The sequence below is a fragment of the Seriola aureovittata genome, chromosome 11, assembly GCF_021018895.1.
Source record: "Seriola aureovittata isolate HTS-2021-v1 ecotype China chromosome 11, ASM2101889v1, whole genome shotgun sequence".
Taxonomy (NCBI): domain Eukaryota; kingdom Metazoa; phylum Chordata; class Actinopteri; order Carangiformes; family Carangidae; genus Seriola; species Seriola aureovittata.
This window is the reverse complement of record NC_079374.1, coordinates 11,032,008-11,054,885: the sequence shown is the minus strand read 5'-3', so window position 1 is coordinate 11,054,885 and position 22,878 is coordinate 11,032,008. Positions and strand designations below refer to the sequence as shown.

At 37.3% G+C, this 22,878-nt stretch overlaps 1 protein-coding gene and 1 long non-coding RNA gene across 2 annotated transcripts; both read right to left on the bottom strand.

The window, feature by feature from the left end:
* Positions 1 to 523: 523 nt before the first annotated feature.
* On the bottom strand, positions 524 to 16,440 carry ankrd10b (ankyrin repeat domain 10b). Its single transcript, XM_056389719.1, has 6 exons — positions 16,082 to 16,440; positions 15,027 to 15,179; positions 13,852 to 13,943; positions 4,160 to 4,425; positions 3,527 to 3,634; positions 524 to 1,184 (listed from the first exon to the last, which is right to left on the bottom strand). The coding sequence occupies exons 1-6, from the start codon at positions 16,277 to 16,279 to the stop codon at positions 952 to 954; spliced, it is 1,050 nt and encodes a 349-aa protein (XP_056245694.1). The 5' UTR covers positions 16,280 to 16,440; the 3' UTR covers positions 524 to 951.
* A 1,427-nt stretch (positions 16,441 to 17,867) lies between these two features.
* Positions 17,868 to 21,021, bottom strand: LOC130178114 (uncharacterized). Its single transcript, XR_008829109.1, has 3 exons — positions 20,850 to 21,021; positions 18,971 to 19,107; positions 17,868 to 18,467 (listed from the first exon to the last, which is right to left on the bottom strand). It is a non-coding gene; the product is annotated as an uncharacterized LOC130178114 (long non-coding RNA).
* Positions 21,022 to 22,878: the final 1,857 nt, after the last annotated feature.

Here is a 22,878-nt window from a genome sequence, read left to right as displayed (position 1 = left end):
GTCTACTGTTCAGCTTCCACAATATATGGTGGGGATGGATTTAATTATAGACCAGTGAGATACGTGTATATAACTTATTGTTTTATCTAACGGTATCTGTTTTTACTCCCCTGTTCCCGTTGAGGGCGTCGTCTGTCGCGGGGCGTGGTCGCAGTGACGTGATGTTTGTGCAGCGACGCCGTGATGAAGGTCGCTCCCGGTGACAGGTGACTGATTGCAGGGTACACAGCCACAGTTGTGTCCCTACACGTGAGGCCAGAGTGGGGTAGCCTCATTGGTATGCCCGATAAAATGGGCTATAACACCACTTTGGTCATCTATACATAGTGCGCCCTACATAAAATTGCTTTGATGATGAAAGTTAATGCGTTTTAAAACAACATGTTTGGAATACTACTATTTCCTATGCAGCCAACAAAATAGATTTATTAATGGCTTACAAGGCAACCTTTGGCAGGATAAGGATTTATTTCTGTTTAACTTATCTGTATACTTGAAGCAGTACAAAATAAAATGATCAAGCTTTAACTTTTGTAAACCTTTTTTTAATTAATAATGAGTAACATGGAATGCACATGCCTTGTTTTTATTGACAATGGAGACGGGGATCACCCCATTTCTAGCTGAAACAGAAACAAAATTTAAGTATTGGCAGTAGTTCAATACAGATGTCTACTTTAGTGTATATCATAACAAGGCTATTTACAGCTTAATCACACTTTATAAGCTAAACAAACACTTTCTCTTTAACACAAAAATCCACTTCTTAATAAACTATCATTCACATTTCAGATCCATCCACAACAATGGGCCTGCCCTTTACAACAACAAATAATACATGAATAAATGAATAACTGCACCACTCAATGGTTTTAAGGCAAATGAATGCTTGTTTAGGCATACATGAGATTCAGGCAAAAAGGACGGCCTGTTAACTAGATCCTTTGTACTTTAAGATCCATGGTAAAGAAGCATGGTGCTGAAAAGGGCATGGTCATACAACTGTTCTGCTTTCACAGACTTCTGGTGCTCCACCTGGCTGCCTGCTGTGTTGTTGATCTCAGGTGAGTCACTGTAGATGTGTTGGTCATGGAAGATTTCTGCTGCTGGGTCATACCCAAATGGAAGCTGTGGTTGATTGTGACCATTTGAGGAAAGATCCTCACAGTGTCTCTCATCTGCCACTGGAAATGAGACAAATCGTCAAAGGGCATATAAATAATGTCACCATATTCCTACTTCTAAAATTAATTAATAATTAATAAGAGGCAGGAAAAGCTTAAAAAAAACCCACAAGGACTGATTTTGTTTTGCACAACTGTTAACAGGGTGCTCATTAAGAGCAACTAGCTAAAGAAAAGTCATTTTGTGACCGCATTTCCACATACTAGAAATTAAATGTTCTGCAACACTTTGGATTACACACAAAAAGTTCATCAGAGAATGACAAAAAACCCTGCACAGTCTTACGTAATCCAACAAGTATTGACCTGAGACCTTGTTTTAAATAGGTCACATCCTGATCTTCTTTGGCATAGTTAGTACTGTATGACACAGTGACCTAGTTCTGTTTCCACTGTGGTATTTAAGCTATTGCACTAAGTCAAGAATATCTTGAGTATTCCAGACACATTGGCATGCCAGGATCCAAAACCCAACACAAGATGGGGTGATTTAAATGAGCAAGTTCTAGTGAAATAATTTTCATCTTTATAACCCTTCATTTACATTAGTCTGAAAATTATTCTTTTTAAAAATTTTGCAGGCCAGCAAAAGTGTCATAAGGCATGCCTTGACAGATGCATAAGAATACATCAAGAAAGAAAAGGCCACCACAGTCAGATTTATAAAATTTGTCAACATTTAATGATTTCACACAATCAAGTACAAAGCTAAACCTGCTCAGTACTAAGCACCGAATGCTCCAAATTTAATGACTATACACTCAAACCTTCTTGCATGTAAAACAAAATCGGACACCACCTTAACATGAAATAGTACTACAAAATACAGAAAGAAATTCCCTTGCCACTAGCTATAAAAGTTTTAAATAATGTACATTAAGTTATTGTTCCAAATAACCAATACAGCTCAAGGAATAAGGCTTTTTGCAAAGTGTACAAATCCATGCAAATTTTCTTGAGCAGTACTGTTAACTTGTAACTACTGATTGCAAAATGGCCAAATACCAATTTCAAAATCAGACTGGGTATTATTATATAACAGAGATGTGCAAGCCCTGCTAGTTGCTTAAAAAAAATTTTGCTAACACGCACACAGTGAACATTCACCATACTTGAGAATCAATTAAGCACACAGCCAAAATGAACACAAAGGAAGTGCAGAATAACAACAAAATACCAAGCCCATGGACCACTATGTCTTAGTACATGACATCTACAAACTACAAAAAAAGCTGCACAGAGAAACATTATTTTACAAGCTACATTCATGTTGGGATATGCTTTGGCATAAGGTAATTTTTGAATATAAAAACAGCCTCAGCGTATGCATGGTGGCAGTTAATATCAGGAGACATTTCCTCAGTGTATATTAAAGAGTGCTTAGGCACACATCAACGTTTACAATCAAATATTATTTAAAAGAATACTTAACTTATTAAATTCAACTGGGGGAAAAATATATTCCTACCAAAAAAAACAATTAACATTTAGATTACATTTAATTTGTGTGAACTTTTTCTAACCTGTTATAAAAGCATATAACAGCTTTAGCTTAGAATTGCTACTGAAATCCACTTTCATTTCCAGCACAAGGCCAATGACCTTAATTTCAGGTGACCAATGATGTCGCCCCTTTTCCTACACTATAACGGAACAATGCATGATTGCATAATGAGAATCAACAATGTAAGACTGATTTGAAACGTGATCACGGCTCATTTTTTCCATTAAGCCAGAATGACCTACATTTGCACTGGTGATGCAACCGTGTCGAGGGGAATGTCAATTATTTCGCGTTATCTAGGATGTTGTTGTATAATTGTGCAAAACAAAACTCACCCTTTTACTATGAACCTAAAAAAATAAGGATTACACAACAATTATCTGGATAACTGGACAGATGCATTAAATATAACTGTAATACGAAAAGAAGAAATCTTAATACTTTTATCCATCCCAGTATAATCAGGAAAATGGAAAAGTAGAAAATACAGCACACACACTGCTATACATCTTTCAAATGTAGCCTACCACCAAATCAAAACAAATATATTCCATTATCCATGTATTATGCAAAAGAATTGCAAAGCGATACCAAAAAGATACACTGCACAAATGGGAACATTAAAGTGTGTAACTATACACACAAGCCTTCTACAGGTAGGCATAAGAGTTGGTGCAGCGACAAGGGGTCTGCATTGATGCCACAGTGATGACCTCCAGCTCTTTAGTTGCTGGGCTTGACCTGTCCTGTCCCCCCTGGTCCTCACACTGATCCATGGGCCCCGGCCCCTGAGGTGCTGCAAACCCATTCAGCCCAAATGCAAAGGGTCCTGGCCCACCTGTGGTTACAGTTGCTGCCAACTCCATGTTCATGCTCTCCATCTGGGTCTCTCCAGCACCACCCAGTGGCCCATTCCCATTCATCATTTCTGGCGGCATGCCCAGACCTAAGAATGAAATAGATGCACACAAAATTAAAGCCATGACTGACAGTTGGAAATAACTTCATGTTTCCTTAAAACATGCCAACAATACAATGGATCCTTCTAATGAAAACTATGCCACAATGGCAGGCTTAAGCTGAATCTTATTCATCCATTTCAAAGTCATTTCTTACTTTAGAAATTAAAATTATGCAGATTTTTCCCCTTAAAATAAAAGTTTAAACCCATTTCTATTAACTCAATTAATTCTGATCTGCTTACATTCTAAGACTAAAACAAGGTAATCAGAGACTAACAGAGCTGTGTTAATTACAGCTGTATCAGATATACAGACTGGATTTTTTTCTTAGAAATATATCTTCAGTAATTATTATTTAAGCATACAGGTTGTGTGGCAGTCTTAGCTAAATGTACTATTGTTCAAACTTGAGTACAGTAATGTCATTTTCCTTTCAAAGAAATTTGCAAAAAGACATTGAAATGATCCAAAAACAACTGAAAACAGATTTGATTAGCTTAGCGACCCACCGTTAGGTCTAGCCTTCTTCACTGGGTTTGCTTCCATGCCATCGAATGACCTCTTTCTGTTGGGCACGCCATTCAAGAAGCTGCGTCCCTGGATGGTGGGGTGAGCATGGCCCCCATTCTGGGTCATGCCATTCAGAAAAGCCCCGTTATGGGACTGAGCCATGTTTTGTTGGAAGTTCTGGGCATTGGAGAGAATCTCAGCACACTCCTGGAATCCCTGGGCGTGGGCCAGGTCAGCAGCAGTCAGCCCACTGGCATTCCTCATACTGCACAATGGGAAGAGGGAGTGTTAGAGACACGCACTGTACGTTCGGTTTACACAAATAAAAAACAAACAAAATAAGACAGGCCCAAGCGCACACACGCAGGCACACACATACAGACTCATTAACCAAATATTCACACACAGACAGACATACAGATGTATAGAAATAGCCTGTGCTGCTCTACCCCCTCACATCCTCTTCGTCATCTTCATGAGAGATGACGACTGATCCCTTTTGGATCATTTGGATCTTCCATAGAACTTAACTCTTGAAACAGTTTCCAAATTATTAGGGAAACGTGTCTGCTGCAAAAGGACATGATTAAGACATCTGAAGGTATGCACCTGTTAATTTAATACCTGAAACGATTTGACTAACTGGACAGGATGACTGAATCCAAAGATCATTTCCACAGCGGATATAAAGAGCTTGACAAATGTGACACTGGAGGTTTTTTCAAGTTTTGAAGGTCACGGTCATCTCACATTTCCAACGTTGATACTGCTCAAGGATTTCTGAAATCGTGCATCAAAATTCCTGGGAATAGTTTTGATATTTACCAAATTTGCCCTGAATAAACAGAGCAAGTGCACCTGTGCATATGAATGCATGATATATATGAAGATGTGTGTTAAGGACGAAGGGTTATAATGAAAAATAATATGCATTTCTGAACAAAAGTGATGCCACAGAGCCGGGCAAAGTAGGACTATAGAATTTTTCCAAAAAAGTACAAGATTCAGACGTTCTTGCTCCAAAAGAGGTGACAATGTAGCAGACTTGTATCTTCAGGGGAAACCCTATTGAATGAGTTCTTATTAGGCAGAATGACAGAAGGAACCAAATGCAATCTTCAATGATCAGAAATCCAGATGTCTTCTCTTAAAACAGTGGCACAATCAAGATCCAGTCTTCGTCTAATTCAAGAAAAATGAAGAAGACAATGAAAAACAGGAGAATCAGCTGTACTACTGTCAGAGGCATTTGTACAACCATTTATAACTCAAATTAGAGTCTGTGCAGGTCAAGTTGTGTTAATCATATCCAGTTGCAGCAGGAATAAGGTGCTTTTCTGAGTGCAATAATGAATGAGCAAACAGTGCTGTGTCATAAGTTTTCATTGTTCAGACTTACAGACATACATGGTACTATAGTATGGAAGCAATGTCACTGGACAATAAAACTAGAGCAAATTACTTATCTTATCAATGCAATAAAAAAAATACTATACTATAAAAATACTATAAGAAAATATAAGAATAACCTCTTATTCTTATTTTGTTGATACAGTAATTTTGTAAATAAACTGCTGGGTACAAAACAGTCCATTGTCTCCTGGTGCTGCGAAATTAACGTGCAGGAACACGTGTCTGCTAGTCAGCTCTTGAGATGGACATAGAAAATATCCCACTAACCAATAGATGCCTGTTATCTTAATGACGAAATTTTCCCTCCTCTCCACTGGCCAGTTACAAAACAATACTGTACTTGTTCTGAGCCTAAATGTCACACTGCAAAATGAGTTCTCAAAGCAAACAGCCATGTCTTTGTCAAAGAACTGGGAGCCCTGGCCCAAATCCAAGCTTGTATTTAAAATTTAAAAAAAAAAAATGTTTTAACTTTTCCATCAGTAACTATTTTATATGCATAAGAATACATTAGAGAATCAGTAATGCCAATCTGCAGTGAATGAAATGGTATATTTGGTGGATGCCTAAAGAACCATAAGATCAAACACCATGTTTTATTCTGTTCCATTTAGCTATTTCTTTAAGTTGCCATTGACATTGACTTCCACACAATGAGGCAGTTTTATACACTGTTGCTGTTTGGTCATTCATTTTGTTTTGAACTTTCTCTGTATTTTTCTCTAAACAGTTGTGCAAAAAAGAAACATTTCAAGAACTAGTGAAAAAACATTTTATAAAGAATTCAAGATTTTAAAAAAACAAAAAAGTAAAAATCACACAATAACTTGTTGCACATTACCCGTCCCCTTCAAAATTAACGCTTCCAAGGGATTGTTCCAAGAGATTACATTTATACTGAAAACCATTTTGTGATAAGGTAGATGGATTGGTCTCACTCTAAGGAATTAAATGTCATTAGCTGCTGTTATTAATCCTCAATCAATTCAACAATTTAGTATTCAAAAGCCCAAAAGTATCACTCTTCTAACAGAAATAGTTCCTTGAGCAAAAATGTATGGACCAGAGAGGCATTAATAAATAACAACATTGCTGTGAGCAAAGTCCATTTTAAGGAATTTGCTGTATTATTTGATCCTTTCCACAATAATCAGGTACTTTTAACTACATTGTTATAATTCTTTACATATTAAATTCTGCAAAAAGGGTTTGTTGTACATGTTGCCCACAGGAAGTCTAGTGGTAAAGCGTACAGCCTCTGGAGCCACATGTGTGCTGATCTCAGATTAGATCCCACCACAACCTTCCTGTCACTACAACTCAAGCTTAATCTCAGTTTTCCAACATTTAGAAATTTGATACATAAGGTAGCTATTAAGCCCCTGCCTCCACCCACCTCATTTTAGGTAGTAAGAGAGGTAATGTTCATTGACAAATTAGCCATTGTAGAAATTCCTATAGATTCTTAGTGCAGTCATGATGATTTTCAAGTGCCGTAGTGTTACAACAGCAGATGTTGTGGAACTTTTTTTTGTTTTGGATATACAAAAGGACAAGCTGGACAATCTGAAAGTGTCTGAACCACCTAAAATAACTGACTCCAAATCAAATTTTCAAAAAATTTGAGAAAAAAACTTCTCTTAGAAACACACACTCCTACAGGTGTGTATCTCTAATAATTCTCAGTACATTTCTTCAATAAATCCCCAAGTTACTCCATTAACTATTTTATTCTGTAGCTTAACTTTCCTCATTTATTTATTCCTGTCACAATCAATTCCTCTTTGCCCTTATTAGATGACCCCTGTATAACTGAATAATCCCTTTATAATTACTAAATAATTCAGTTATTCCTTTAGTGAGACCTGACATCTACAGTATGCACTGATCCAATAAAATGGATTCCAAACTAATTCACCAACGTTTAGTTTGGAAATGTAAAAAGGAAGCGTTAATTCTTTGTAAATGCCTGTTATGCTTTGCTTTTTGGTCCTAAGCACACAATATGTATCTTCTCTAACTATCGTCTAACCTTCCAGAGGCAGCCTATTATCATGCTACATGTTGACATGGGACTCACGTGATTAAACCTGTCCATATAAAAGGCTCCTATGGTTAGTTCACAAAATCAAAAACAAATCATAAAATAAAAACAAAAGACTAGATACAGGAACAATCATGGATAATAAGCAAAGCATGCAGGTCTAAAACTTTAGTTTTGATTCATAAAAACCTAGCATTAAAACCAATCACCGCAAGAAATACCTCAACAGTTTGCCAGTGTGTAGATAGGAAGCGATAGTGAGAACACTCAATGCCACAACAGTGCGGCTATCCCAGGGAACGGGGCAGACTCAGCAGTGTCTATTCTCCCCCTTTCTAGGATTACTTGAAAAAACCAAGTCATTTCCAATTCAATGGCTGCAAAACATTAAGACGTACGGTTCTGTTTCTGTTAACAGTATAGAAAACTTTTTTTTGTAACTTATTGTCACTTTCATAAAGGAAAAGGTGACAAAGATTAGATGTCAAAACAGACTATGATACTGTATAGGGTTAATACTGTGACATACAAAATAAAACATTTCTGTGTATAAAGTAAAATATTTGGCACAGTGAAATGACAGTGAATAACCATTGCAACAGGATGAGTGTTAGCATTAAACAGTTAATAGTTCAGTACATGATGCTATGCAAATCTAACCCATCTCACTCAGCTGCTCTAAGCCTCTGTCTCTGCACTACTCTCATCACCGGCAGCCTTTAAACACTGTCCTACCTGCTGCTAGCTTTCTAATGGACCACTTTAACACTTTGAGGCTCATGACAAATTAGAAAAATATATTTTAATGACAAAGCTTGTTTAAACAAAATTTTGAGATATGGGGGCAGTTCAGGGATAGATTAGAAAAAGGTCATTTTGTTTTCGTTTTTAAAATGTAAGATTGTTTGAACCAATCTAAATCACATTTAGAGGTGGGCCCTATGGAAGATATCAAAATTATCAGGGCCTTGTTTAGAAATAATTTTCATGACTTTTATTAAATATGGTGTATTTGTATTACAATCGTACAAGGTAAAGTTTATCTTGTTTTTGTCCCATTAATGGTATGGATATTAATTTTTTTTTTTATGTTTTTAATTTCCTTTCAGGTCTTATCTTGTAAAATGAGATTTAATTTAGACACATGAACCAGGCGCAAAGATTAACATGAGAATTTTGTCACATTATGATTATATGGAGAGAAAGTTGGCAAATGAGAAGTTTTTTCAATAGGGGTGGGTAAGACCACAAGACTGTTCAAGTTTTCCCCAACAAGATCATTTAGATGTTATAATGTCCCAATGGATTCACTATCTAATGAGACAAAGATACGCATCACAAGAGGATGAGGACACTTCCCTATTCTGTCATTCAAAACATTAATTCCTGTGTCCAGAGCCAGGGCTGTGCAGTGAAAGAGTTTGCAAGAAAATGACTGAATGGGGAATAGGAAACAGAGACATGTAGTTCACTGAAGGAGTTCCTCAGGTGGTTTCCAACCATGACACCACTGGTATCATTAAAAAAAAAATAACTCCACAAATCTGTGTAGCCGACATTTCAAGTAAATGTATTAAAGCCTCTGAGGGTGAAAGCGTTAGTTCATATTTTAGACTGTGAAATGCATTTAAATATTTCAAACTAGATGAACTATCGGGCCCCTGATCTCAACAAGCCCACAGTCAGTCATCAGGTGCTGTTGGCTGATAATTTGATCCCCTGTGGCCTGTAGTTTTGTGGTGTGTCAGCTTTACTCAGCAGCTGTTTGGCCAACTGAGCGTGCTGAATAAGTAGCAGAGGCAGAAGGTGAAAGATGGTTGACTAGCTGTTTTGCCTAATGAATCAGAGATGAATCCATTTAGTGTGATTTCTTCTCACTTCAATTGCACCTCTTCTTTCTTTTCTCTTCCACAAGCTATGGGCTAAGTATACCAATGCAAAGAAGAGCAGGAAAAGTCCCAGCAGCAAAGTGTTGTAAAATATAATCCAAGGATACAGAAGATACGTGGATACAGAAGAGCAGAAGATGAGGGCCCTTTACTCAAGAATCCTCCCACATGGAGTCAACAAGCTGAACCATTGGAAGAGTAGAATTCAAGCAAAGAAAAATCTTTGCGAACAACAAGGATTTAATTACTTACACAAAGTTCAGTGTCCATATCATTGTGATGCGAAAAATCCTGCTTTTATGATGCAATAAATATAGTAACACCACTGTTAGATTTGGATTTTAATTTGAAAGCATGACCAATAATGTTGACATCCATCATATGGATGACAAGTTTTAAAAAAGAAAAAATATTATGCCATTAGATCTAGAGCTATAAATGGGAATACGTCACTGGAGTTTATCTTCTGAAATACAGACACCATAATAGTGTATCTGTGCGTTTGTCAGTGAGTCAACCACAGTGTAATCCAGAATGGCTTTTGCCTGGCATTCATCCACAGAGAGAAGAGAGGCTTTGCCAAAAGGAGCCTTGTTTCCTTTGTAGCTTTATGAATTATAATGCAGTAGACTGTTCATTATTTTCTGATTATCTGGATGGCAGCACAGAACTATAGGTGTGACAACAGGGAGCTTGAATCTGTCAAAAGAGGATATAAACACCATACACATATGGCCAGAAAAATGACAAACCTCAGAAGGAAAATTGAGAGCATGTAGGTGTCCACTAAAATCTTCATGTTACCTTGAAAAAGGACATTGCAAGGTTTTAACCTGGAGTGAAGGAGAGTTTCACCAGGAAATAAACTCTAATTTATTGTATATAGTGTTGATCTGCTAAAATATTATGACAATTCAAAAATGGGTTATAACGGGTGAAAAGGTCAATTTACTACCCTGTTTATGTTCAGTTACCTACTGAGTTTTTCTTTTCTTTATCCTACAAACAAGAACTATTTAGACAGGATAGTAATTAGACCTGTATTTAGTTTTGTGAAAATAGCAATTAATAATCATTATTGCTTTTTATTTAATAATTATTTTAAATGACATTGTTTTTAAAAAACGTATTCAATTAAAACTGACATCATACACAATCTTTTTATAAAATGATATTCCACATAATTTTTCCTGTTATAACATATTAAACATCAAACAAGCAATACAATATTTATTGTCAAAATGGCATAAATATTAAATTCAGTGGTGTGTTTGTATATTTATATATAAATATATATAAATATAAATATATATATATATATATTATATATTTCATTTCAATTTTAAAAACAAACGTACAGGGAATATTACAGGGAAGATTACAGTACAGGGAAGTTAGGTTTAAAGTTATTTTGTCGTGAGCCTCATTCCCACTTGTGTGCCTTAGTTTCCCTCCCGGTTGTGCCCAACTACATTTCTTTGTCATAAACCCTAAAAATTACTTGAGAATAAACTAAACTAAATACAATATCTATAATCTGCAGGGAAAAAAAGTCACATCATCATTTTCATCATAAATATTACTTATCAGCTGATAACCAAATGCACATTACATGATGTCAACAAGAAATGAAGCATTTATTAAAACAGCACAAAACCATTGCATTAAACATTCTCAAACAGCCAAAGCAACCAGGGGTTTCATATGCTTTAGAAAATTAAGTTAGCAGTAAGTCGGTAGTAAAAACCAAATCACTGATCCTTGACTCAATGGTCTCAAAATCCAACTTAACTGACTCAGCTGCCAGGGTCAACCTTAATCCATAAAATTATTGCTTTGTTTTTTGTTTGTTTTTTTTCAATTCCTTCATATTTAGTTGGTGTCTGTTGTCCTTTGGGGACATGCAGTCTCTGAAACTGCGAGGAAGATATACATTACACATTATACATTTGTGTTTCAACAGATTTTAAAAAGGTGTGTTGATGTTTGCATTCCTTTTTGAAACCAGAGTAACTCGAGGTAACTCAAGGCCCAAATGAAATAGTACCAGTGTCAGATTTTATTTGACAGTGCCAAATACTAATGTCTAATTTGTCTAATAAATAAAATTCACAGCCATTATTTCACTATGGCAAATGTCATTAATTTTTTCACTGACATTATTCAGTGAGCTCAGATTTATTTGGCCACATAATAACTACTTTCTCTGACGACAGCATAAAAACATACAAAAACTACACACAAGAAAGGGTGCATCTGTAAACTCCCTGGTTGTTTTGGGTTTCTCTAATTCAATGGGATCAGAAAGAAAAGGCATAAAGCTTGTTGCAAAAAAATGAAACTCCAACCAAAGTGTTAATAGTTAGAATGTTATGGTCAATCCACCATCTGAACTGGTAAATCTATCGTTAAAATATGCTGCGACTTTTAATATCTTCACATTTCTGCATTAATTCACCAACTTTTGCATACTTCTGACTCTAGCATAAACCCAAACTGATTGATTAACTATGATTGAGTATATGTAACAAGCTGCACAAATTCTGGCATTAGGTAAATTGAGTGCTTAGTTCACTGACTTACATGACCTTTGGGAAATAATAAGTATGATCTGTTAAGACAAGCAAGGCTAAAAAGGAGTTACATGATTATGTGTAATTGTTTCACCTCCCTGCAGGTCTGGGATCTAAATTTAGAAAACAGGAAAAATGGGTTGTGTCTCTTACGCCGTTGTACACGCTTCAGTTGCACCAACCATAACAAAATGTTTTCTATAAATGGAATAATTCCAACAAAGCTGCCAACTGCAAAGGTGTGGCTGAGCATTATGACTGAGGCAGATTATTTATCCAAATCCAAAAATACCTCTAAGAAACAGGGGGGTCTGGGCTTGTTAAATTCATAATGTAACATTTATGATCTCACAATCCATATTTACTTATTTTTATATTACTGTATTACAGCAAAACCATTTGTTGTAAGAAAAGTCAAATGGCGCGTTGTAAAAAAGTTAAGAATGGCCGCAGGCCGTAATAGTTTCAACAAAACCTGATCTTGCAGTCCGTGTGAATATGAAACAAGTTTTGTATTATCTATGCAGTTTCATTCTATGCAACAGAAATATAGTCTTTTCTTCCTGACAGTAAAAAGGCCTTCAGAAATAGAGGCAATGTGCATTTGGTCATCCAGTCAAGCTGTGTATGTAAGACACTAACCAAAACAAATGTTAACAAAGAAAACCACACTCTAGATTTAACAAATATCATGCAATATGGCCTAAAAGACTAAAAACAGTTTATCAATCTTTACATTAAGTTGTCCTCAAGTTCGAGTAATAATCGTGCTGGGTTTACAAGAGTCAGTCTAGATCAAAGGTGCCATGCTGAGTTAATTATCAACTTTTATTAAATCACAAAGGTAATATAAAAGGTGCTTGCTGAAAGTAAATTTAATGAACTTATGAATCATTCTCTATGAACTCAATATGTCTGTAGATAACATTATTACGCACAGAGGGCAACTTAATGTGAATTGTTGCAATGATAAACAACAATTTCAAGGATTAACAAAATGTGTCACATTTTCAAGGGAGCACCATCAATTCTTTTATTATCTAACGACACATCTCATGATCAAACTATTTTGAGATGAAGTGGTAAAACAATCAACACTGTTTTATTTTCTTTAAACAACAGTTTACCATTCTGCAAAAGAAACTGTCAAAAGCTGACATCTGATTTCTAGTTAGAATTCCTTTTTTTAAATAGGCTTTCATGTTTAATAAACTACATCCTTGTATGCTTATTATTTAAAAGACGCTGGGAAATGTAAATGTTTTATGCAATTTTCAAGAATACAATTTTACCACCAGAATAAACACATAACAACAGGTGGTGTTTATTGTATGGCTCTTAAAAAGGCTAATGCTATACTCAGTTTGAACACTCAACTTTGACAATGTCACCAGGATTGCTTACAGTGATCTATAGTATACAGCTGGAATATATTAATGGATAAGTTACCATGTATAAGAGCAGCTTCTTTCTGAGTGGGTATGTGTGAAATAGTCATTGTATCAAAAATATAATTTTCCAAATTACAAAGTTTATATTTGTGTAATGTAGTTCAGTTACTGTTCAAATTTGTTCAGACCTGTAAAGGTAATTTGCAGATTCTCTCACTTTCTAATTAGCCATATTTTGGAATCTGCTCATAAATGCAGTATTTAAATTCCATCACTGCTCTGATTTGAGTTTGGTGGTGATCCCTTGTAAAGGTGTAACTGAGTAGTTGGATAGTACAGAGGAAAAAGAAATGTGGACACAGGACTGATCACAGGACTTACTCAGCTTTCGCTCCCTGAATCAAGAGAGCGTTGATACACTCCAGACTGCCCGCACGAGCAGCCTTGTGGATGGGCGTCTCGCCCACATAGTCCTGAGTGACGACAAAAGACTGCAGTTACACACACACACACACAGAAAAGCATGACTATGTTGTGCACAAGAACAGTAATAGGAGCCAAAAAACTTCTCTGATTCACATACTAAATATATACATGATAACGTGTTTAACCAAATATTCACTCCCTTTCTGCCTCCATTTCCAAAGTTAAACAGACTCAAGGAACGATAACAGGGTGCAACTCTGCAGAGCCTGAACTTTTAACCCAGACTTCACCACCACCCACACACATTTACGGTTACACATTAGTAAGAGTGCAGATGGAAGAGAAACACACACACTCACACACACACACAAACCAAGAAGGCTGTCTCTAACCACAATGCAATGTGGCTGAGCTCTACGCTGTTCTACTGTCCCAACAACAGCCACCAGGTCAAAATGTTATAAATCCAATAGAGTTTACGAATCCTAGAATTTCCTCAGGTGTTTATTTGAAGAAATGCTGAGCAAATTCAAAACCAATTGTTAGTAATGTGTTTCATGATGACGACAACACGTTATGTCATCATGACCTACTAATCAGATTTCTCTCAACTGTGCAGCGCAGCATAAAATATAGCCCCAGAGCCTGAGTCTTTGCATGGGAATACATGAAAAGGCAAAGCCGTGATGAGTAAAAAGCATAGCAGTAACAGAAAATGTGGCAGACACAGATAACCTGAATGTAGGTCAAGTGGAGGGGTAAGCAATAGCAATCCACTGCAAGGGTCGTGATCCCAAGAGATCCTCCTTGATGGGATCAGTCTGAGCTCACCCTCTCACACAGCTCTGCTCTTTTTATTCACACATTTGTACTTCTGCCAGAATATATTTTCTTTTAACATAAACGTGATTTATTGTTATATGGTAATGCAACATTTTAATGTGCAGTTTTCCTTGTAGCATACTCAGCATACTTCATTAAAGATCATGGTCACACGAGTCTCTCAAAAAGAAAAACTCCTGTGAACTTTTCTTGACTTGTTGGGTGAGTTTCAAAGCACCAAACTGCATTATATAATTTTCTGGTGTATAGTGTGCAGGCAAGTGTTGAGTGTGCATCTGATGCCATACCTGTCTGTTAATATCTGCACCAGCTTGGAGTAGCCATAACAAGCACTCAGGGTGGCCCCCAAATGCAGCAATGTGAGTGGGCGTCTGTGCAAACCTGGAGGTCACGGCATTCACACCACAGCCCACCTGAACCAGACGCATCACACACTCCAGCTGTGTACAGACAAAAGGCAATGCATTGAAAGTCCAACAGATTATAACTTATCTGCAGTGATTCATTCATTGTTTTTGAGGAAGACACAGGGCAGGTGTAGACAAGTATAGTACAGTGGCTGGAGAGGCAACACTGTACTAGTTGTTCAGCCTTCTTTATAGCTCTTGCTTTGGGCATGCACCCAATTTTCTGTTCAAACTGTAGGCCTGCCCTTTCCATGGTGTGGTTAGTGTAAAACAGATCTTAGCACAAGTATGTATGTCTGTTTAGGAGAGGTCAACAGACCGAAATAGTGTTAGAAATGAGTCGTTAACGTTTAAAGTTGACTTGAAAGTTGCTTTAAATCAGTAATGTATTCAAAAATAAAGCTTACACAAGTACATGAAAACTTAATTACTGACCATTACTTCAGCTTTGAGCTCATGAAAATATCCTGCTTTTAAAATATTTTGGACTTCAATCTTCAGCAATAACGGCACCGTTGTGATTAAGTTAATTAGCGTCAGTTAAAATAACTACCGTTAATGTTTCTTGTAACGTTGTAGTCTCTTTGTCAACGGCTCATGTAATGGCCATTAAGTTAACGTTAATATTTTCCCGCTCAATGTAACCTTTTTGCTCGCAAGACCTTACGTTTATATCTTAAATATAATGCATAGCACTGTATTTTATAACTAAAATTAAGTTAGCTGGAGAGCAGAATCAATTTAACGTTAATAGTCCATTGTCTGCCTCCAGTAAACGATGGCTGCTGGTTAGTCTCATCAGCTAACAGTTAACATCAGGAAATGGCCGAGACGAGGCTCATGTCGGAGAGCGCTGACGCTCATTCTGGACACGGTTTCACCAACATGTTCATGAAGAGAAACATGGTCATTCAAACAATAAGCTGGAGACCCACCTTTCCGAAATGAGCAGCCCAGTGTATGGGCGTCCAGCCGTAGAAGGTGTCCTCCACGGTCAGGTCGGCCGGGTTTGAGGTGCACTGAAGGAGGGAGCACAAGGCACCGACATCTCCATCCCTGCAAGCCCGATGGAGAGGGAAGCGGCTGTTTAAGACCTCCTCACTCGAGAATCCAGACTCCACTCCCACCGACATTGTTACAAAACGGAGAAAAAAAGTCAGCGATAGCTAACTACGTGTGAGCAGAAAACAAAATAAGTGGGTAATGTTTGATTCCTGTCGTTGATGGGGTGCCCGTCTATCAGGACACACGCCACCCTGGCTGGTGTGTCTTTCTGCCTGACAACACAAAGCAGACAGGGCAGAGCACGCGCCGAAGTGAAACTTGAGAAACGCCGAGTGAGCCGCAAACTCCGGACTGGATTTCACTGTCCCACATTCCCGACTACTCTGCTTCCTCTGATTAGGTGTGGCCTTTGGGCCCAACATCAGCGACAAAGTATTTTCTCATTGCTATTTAGAGAGTTCGATACGAATAGAGTTTCCATTGGTACTTACTGCCTCCAGGAAATAAAAATACCCATGTGCTGGTACTAATAACAACCAGGGAACAAGTCTTGCCAAGGCTACTCGACTTTCATATGTTTCCAAACTAACTGCCAGCCATATAAATACACTGTATGAGACTAACCCTAAATAGGCTTGAAAGATCACGTTAGTACTAAGTGACAAAGTTGGGCTTGCTTTAAACCGTATAGGTAGTGATTAACTGACACCTTTAGGGGGCACAACAGCCATGCGCTGAATGCGCTGAGACCATTCAGTGCTACACATAGACTGTATATACCATGTACTCGACTCGACTCGACTCGGCTCGACTCGACTCGACTCGGCTGCTGTTGGAGCTGTCGTACAAACTCGTTGCCCTCCCACTTCCAGTACATACCGAACTGCAGCCCGTACGTCGGAGAATGCCGAAGAGATCTCTTCTGGGGTTTTATCAGATTCATCAGGCAATAGACTCGGTGCCTGTGGGTATTATTCCAGGTGCCTGCAGAGTTTGGAGAGAGTCACTGCTGCAGTTTAATTTAGTTAGTGCCTGTTAGTGTTATTTGATTTACATACTCCTATATATCCTCCTATTTCTTATTCCCAGGCGGAATCAACAATTTTCTTGACTCTACTTTCAAGCATCAAACGGAACCAAGTGCACAAAATATATTTGCTATACATTATTATTATTTTGCTTAATGTTATATGGCACATATCTATCCATATCCAGATCAGAGGATCTGATCTGCATAACTGGGCTACAGTATGGTTGTACACTTGCACTTCATTGGCAAAGTGTAATTTATAATTCAAAAACATTTTCTATTAACATTTTAAGATTAATGTTACTGTTGGTCACATTTTAAGCCTACTTCATCTATTATTGCTATGCTCTGCATGACTAATGTGTGCCAAATTGCTGTCACAAGCAGTAACCCTGCAACAATAAATAAATAAATCCCACTGTGTCTGCTGTCTTACTTTGATTTTTTTTTTTTTTTATTAAACGTTATAGCTCTGCTTTATATTGAACACTATTAATACTAAAATACTATAGATAAATAAAGAGTTAGGGCACAAAAAATTAAGTTACTCATAACTTTGACTTTTTTTCATAATTATGTGAAAGTAGTAAGTTAAACTTTTGAGTTAGTGTCATCTGGAGCCCATAATCCACTTAGTCTCATTTTACAGTCAGATTGATTTCAGTAACATTGAAGAAAAATATTACCATTGGCTTCAGTCACACAGTGTAATGTTTAAGTAAATATGCCATTGAACTGGTAACAGACATGTTATTTCTAAGCTTCTTATGCTATGTTTCTTCTTTACCACAAGATGGGAGTATACAACAAGAACTGGACAAACACAAGCAAGGCTCTAACCATTGCAGACAGGGAGTGAAACAGGTGGTGACACCTGAATATCTGTTTTTCTTATTTTCATATCCTAAATGTTATTAGTATGATTGCTATTTTTTCATAAGGTTTGTTATTGTATATTAATAAACCTTAACATTGCACATGCTATCATCAGTATATGGCAGACGATTATGGTAGCCATTTCTGTTTTTGTGGTGAAGTTTTATTTCTGTACACTGGAGGGAGATATTGACCACAGTAGGTCACCTACTGGATGACGTAGCGTTGATGTCCCTCCTGAACCATAAGAAGCCAGTTATGGGTCAATATCAGTCGGCATCATTTAAGTTCAGATCACTTTGGATCAATGCAAAAGCGTCTCAGGTCCAAATATGACGCAATGTTTGGAGCCATGTATATTTTTAATTTGCCTGGTTTCATTGTCATCATCAGTGGGTTGAATTCTTCAGCTACAGAGACAAAGACAACAGACGTCATTATGATTACACAGTCAGCAAACATCAGAGCAACAACACCCCACTGGTTAAGTGGAGTGTTAAGTTAAGTTTCTCAATAACTGAAATTGACCCCAAAAGCAGGGTTAAATTTAATCACCTCATGTACTTCTGGGTAGCCTAATCTATAGTAATATATCATAATTTGTGAGTTGATTAATTAGAATCTGTAAAATGTTAGTAACTAAAACTCTCAAATAAATGTGGTGGAGTAACAAGTACAACATTGGTCCCTCAAGTGCAGTGGAGAAGAAATATAAATGGAAATACTCAAAATATAGGTTCTTCAAAATGACTCTTGCTATCTTGCTCTGTTAGCCACATTCATCAACCATCTCTCCATTTTTACAGACCAGCTTATCCTGTGGAGATGAAGTATATCCCAGCATGCACTGGGTGAGCTCCAGAGCTGTTTTTTGTTCGAGAAAGGCTTTTGAGTGAAGAGAATGTTAATGAACCTCAGTGAGGTGCGTCATCCTGACATCACTGTGATGATATCATGCCCCGCTTCATTGGCAAACCATTGAGATCACGGTGGGAGGCGCCTCATTATCCAGTTTTCCCATCACCTTCACCTCTCTTCAACAAGTGGCATCTAGGTCAGTATTTACAGATTTGAACACTAATTAGTATGAGAGAACACAATGGTATGCAAAAAATGTTTTGGGCAGGGGGAGATCAGTTCACAGCAAGTGCACCCCTCCCTATTCCCGTACTGTCCCTACTCCTTATCATGTGAAATCCTATGCATCACTCACACACATACGCATGCACTTTAGTGAAAAAATGAACTGATGTTCCAAATATAGAACAGAGTATGTCACTTATTGCCATGCTGAACAATATTTCCACTCATATTGTGTTAAAAATGCACCAATTTAACATAGGTTATATTAAACTGAATATTACTGGAGAAGTGGAGCATTACTGTAGAGTGAAGTCTTGTTTCAGGTGTTCCTGTGTCACCAGAAGTTTTCAGAAGTGGTTATGTATGATCAGTGATGTGTCATTTTAAAGGAGCACTCCACTGATTTAGCATTGCACTCCTCCAGTCAAACATTGTCTGATGATGGACAGTTAAAAAATGATCAAAACTGCTGCAGCAGAACCAGAGATATCTTCTTTTTTTTTTTTATTCCTGCCATTCTTCTTCCTTGTGAAAACATGGCACCTGCATTACCCACAATGCAACTAGACAGCAACAGCTCAGTCTGAGATTTAGGTTAGGTTAGGTAATGTTCAGGTAATCATATTCTGCACATGCAGCCATTTTTTGACAGGACGATCAAATGAGGCTCACAATGGGCAAATGGTTTTGAATAATAGGCATTTGACACAGTATAAAAAACTTTTGTAGGATAGTAAGAGCAATAACCTATTCTTTACTTGGTTTCTGATATTTAAATAATGGATTTGATATTAGAATTTCAGCACTTTCATTTGAATCCATGCTGCAGCAAAGGCACAACAATCTGTGAATGAGTGAATGTGTTGCTGAAGTGGCTTCTGTAAGGCCATAGTGTGACAACTATGTGGTTGCAATGTTAGCAGTTGTGCATTGTTATTCAGTTCATGCTTCATGTAGCCAGAGAGTAGTTTTCACCCCATTAGCTGTGTGTCGCCATTCAGTTTTATTTAACCTCCTCTGTCGAGTATAAACTGCTCCTCATAAGAGACATGGTTTGCAGTGTTGTCACTGTGTCACCAAGTTTCATTTTGCTGCACCACTTTCTGACCAAGATAAACGAACACAGTACAGAGAGGAGATTTGTAGCATAATACAAAACCACAGAGAAAGATAAATACAAGATTCACAGTGCACTTTGCTAATGCATCTTACGCTGACAGTTTCACGTATTATTTAACCACTGTGATACCAGTTGAGCCAAACAAGCAAATATATGGTTCGGATTTTTTGCACTTTCAGCCAAATACAGCAGAACAGAGTTCAGGTAAAATTGACAAACATGGCTGTCTGAAATGGTGTATTTTACTTTTTGATCATCTTGTCTGAGTACACTATCTTGATCTTTACGAAGGGGGGAGATGGTGTGTTTAATCAACTTTGTTAGAAAAAAAAAAACCTTGTTGATGCTTTTTTGTGGGTGAATTACGTTCAGTACTGTTGAGTGTCAAGTTATTCTGATGAGCTGTCTTTCTGTCTCTTCATGCGTCACTCCAATGTGAATTTGTGGACCTGCTGCCAGGTCCTGTGTCTTGATTCTCTGTCGCTGACCTTGACTACACAGCTACACAGGAATGTCCGCTGATAGCTTATCAGCCTGGGTCAATATCCCACCTGACTACTGTCTGTTTGCTCAGATCGGACATACTGACCTGAAACTCTGTCTTCAAGCTCACTTCAGTCCACTTAGTCCTGCCTTTTCTTTGTTACTGATAATCCTGCTGAGGTGAGCGAAGCACTGCTGCAGCTCTGACAAAACCAGATTAGACCATGTGACAAATTCAACGAGTGAGTGTGTCTTTTTGCCATTTCAGAGGTATAGCATTATCCTATTTCTCTTGCTAGTCTTCCCTTTGCATGTTCCTTCACCAGAGTTACGTGAGTACAAAGGATTGTTTGCTGACGTCTGATAATGCACCTCTGAGTCAACTCCACACAGACGAAAGAGGAATGACGCAAAGGTGTGAGATATCACTTTGGTAAACAGAAAGGGGGCTGGTGGGTTATAGATGTTGGGCTTACGTTGAAATGTGTGAAATCATTTTCTTGAACCTTCTCGCTCTCAAACACAGACAGACAAAAATACACGCAGAGTTCTACTTCGTTCTCAATCTCATAGTAATGTGCTGTACTCGTCACGGCAGTGTAAAAGTACTCTTGTAGCTTATGATCAGTGGTGTGTTAAAGTTAGTTTCTTCACTTTCATGTGAAAATGGGTTTATGAATTTTTTTTAAAGAACTTGCAATTCTAATTGAGATCTACGCTCCTTTCTTTCACGGCTACAAAGGAGGATGTAAAGGACCAATATCAGATTTTAAAGTACTGGTTCAGGAGGTTAGATGAGGGATTTGTATTTGGGGCTCTACCTTTCATAGAGGAAACCACTAATCAGCATTAAGGCTGGGGTATCCTTGAAACGAACAATGTGCCTGCTGTAATAAAGGGGCAAATTAATCATTTAAATGTGTACCATCTTTCCTCAAAGGCATTCAGTGTTGTAGTCATACGTACACATGGAAAATGACAGCAGTACTGCAGTTGTGTGAAGAATGAAAAAAGAGCTTGAGAGAGAAGATCCTGCTCACCAGCTCAGTCACTCCAGTCATTACTTTTTATTGAACCTCCTCTGTCGAGTATGAACTGCTCCACATCAGAGACGTGCAGTCACTGTGTCACCAAGAAGCAAATAATAGAAGCACGGATTAATTTAGTAAGGTGAGATGTCTTTGACGCTGTTTGACAATCCGACAAATTCTTCAGTTGAAAACATACTGACAAAGATGGTGCCAACTGTGACTCATCAAGCTCAAATTATTATATGGCAAAAGAAGTGAAAAAAATCTGTCATCTGTGAATTTATTATTGTCAAATATTAGAATAGGGCCTTAATTTTAGAGGCACAAAAAGCGTTTAATAGTAATAGTATATATTTAAGAGTAGTATTAATGGAGAAGTGCCTCAAAGTTGCTTTTTGCGATACAAATTGTAAAGATTAGACCCATATATTAAAAACATAAAAATCTGTGATGGGGAACATGAACGATCTCTGTATGTAGACAAATTCTATTATTTATTTCGGATGTGTAGGCCTATAATTCATTACTTTACCTTGATGAACTAAAGAGAACACCAGTAGGGAATTATCAATAGACATTTCCTTTCCCTTAGACATTGGTTAAAAAAAAAAAAGATTAATTGGAGCAAGCTTCAAAACGTCTAGAGAGTGATCAACTAGCTACCTACATGTGTTCTGACCATGTCCCCAAACTCATAAATGAATCATATTATTTCATAAACAATGTCTTATTACCCAAGGACTGTAGACACACAGATTTTCTCAATATCCTTTTGGTCATAACAAGAAAATGTACAATTGCACTCTACTGGGAAGTGTAAGAAAAAAACCCCTGAGTTATAGACAACACCCATTTACTACAAGTATTTTTCAGACCTAAGTGAATTGAAAAGTGAATAATGTTCGTTCACTCATTTATTTATCTATTCTCTTGACTACTTCCTGTTTTGTTTGTTTTTGTCAGTTAGTTTGTGCAAATCTCAAGACATTTACAATAAATAATATTTATAAATAATATTTTTGTAGTCTCCTCTGCATATATATCTCTTGTATTTTGTTTGTTATATATTTCCAAAGTTAAAGCTGCACTTTGGCAAACAAATTC

Coding starts and splice junctions, on each gene's coding strand:
- ankrd10b (XM_056389719.1), bottom strand. CDS start 16,279: ATGTCGGTGGGAGTGGAGTCTGGATTCTCGAGTGAGGAGGTCTTAAAC. Junction 15,180..16,081: donor GGGCTGCTCATTTCGGAAAG/GTGGGTCTCCAG, acceptor GTCTGTACACAG/CTGGAGTGTGTGATGCGTCT. Junction 4,426..13,851: donor ATTCAGGGAGCGAAAGCTGA/GTAAGTCCTGTG, acceptor CCCATTGTGCAG/TATGAGGAATGCCAGTGGGC.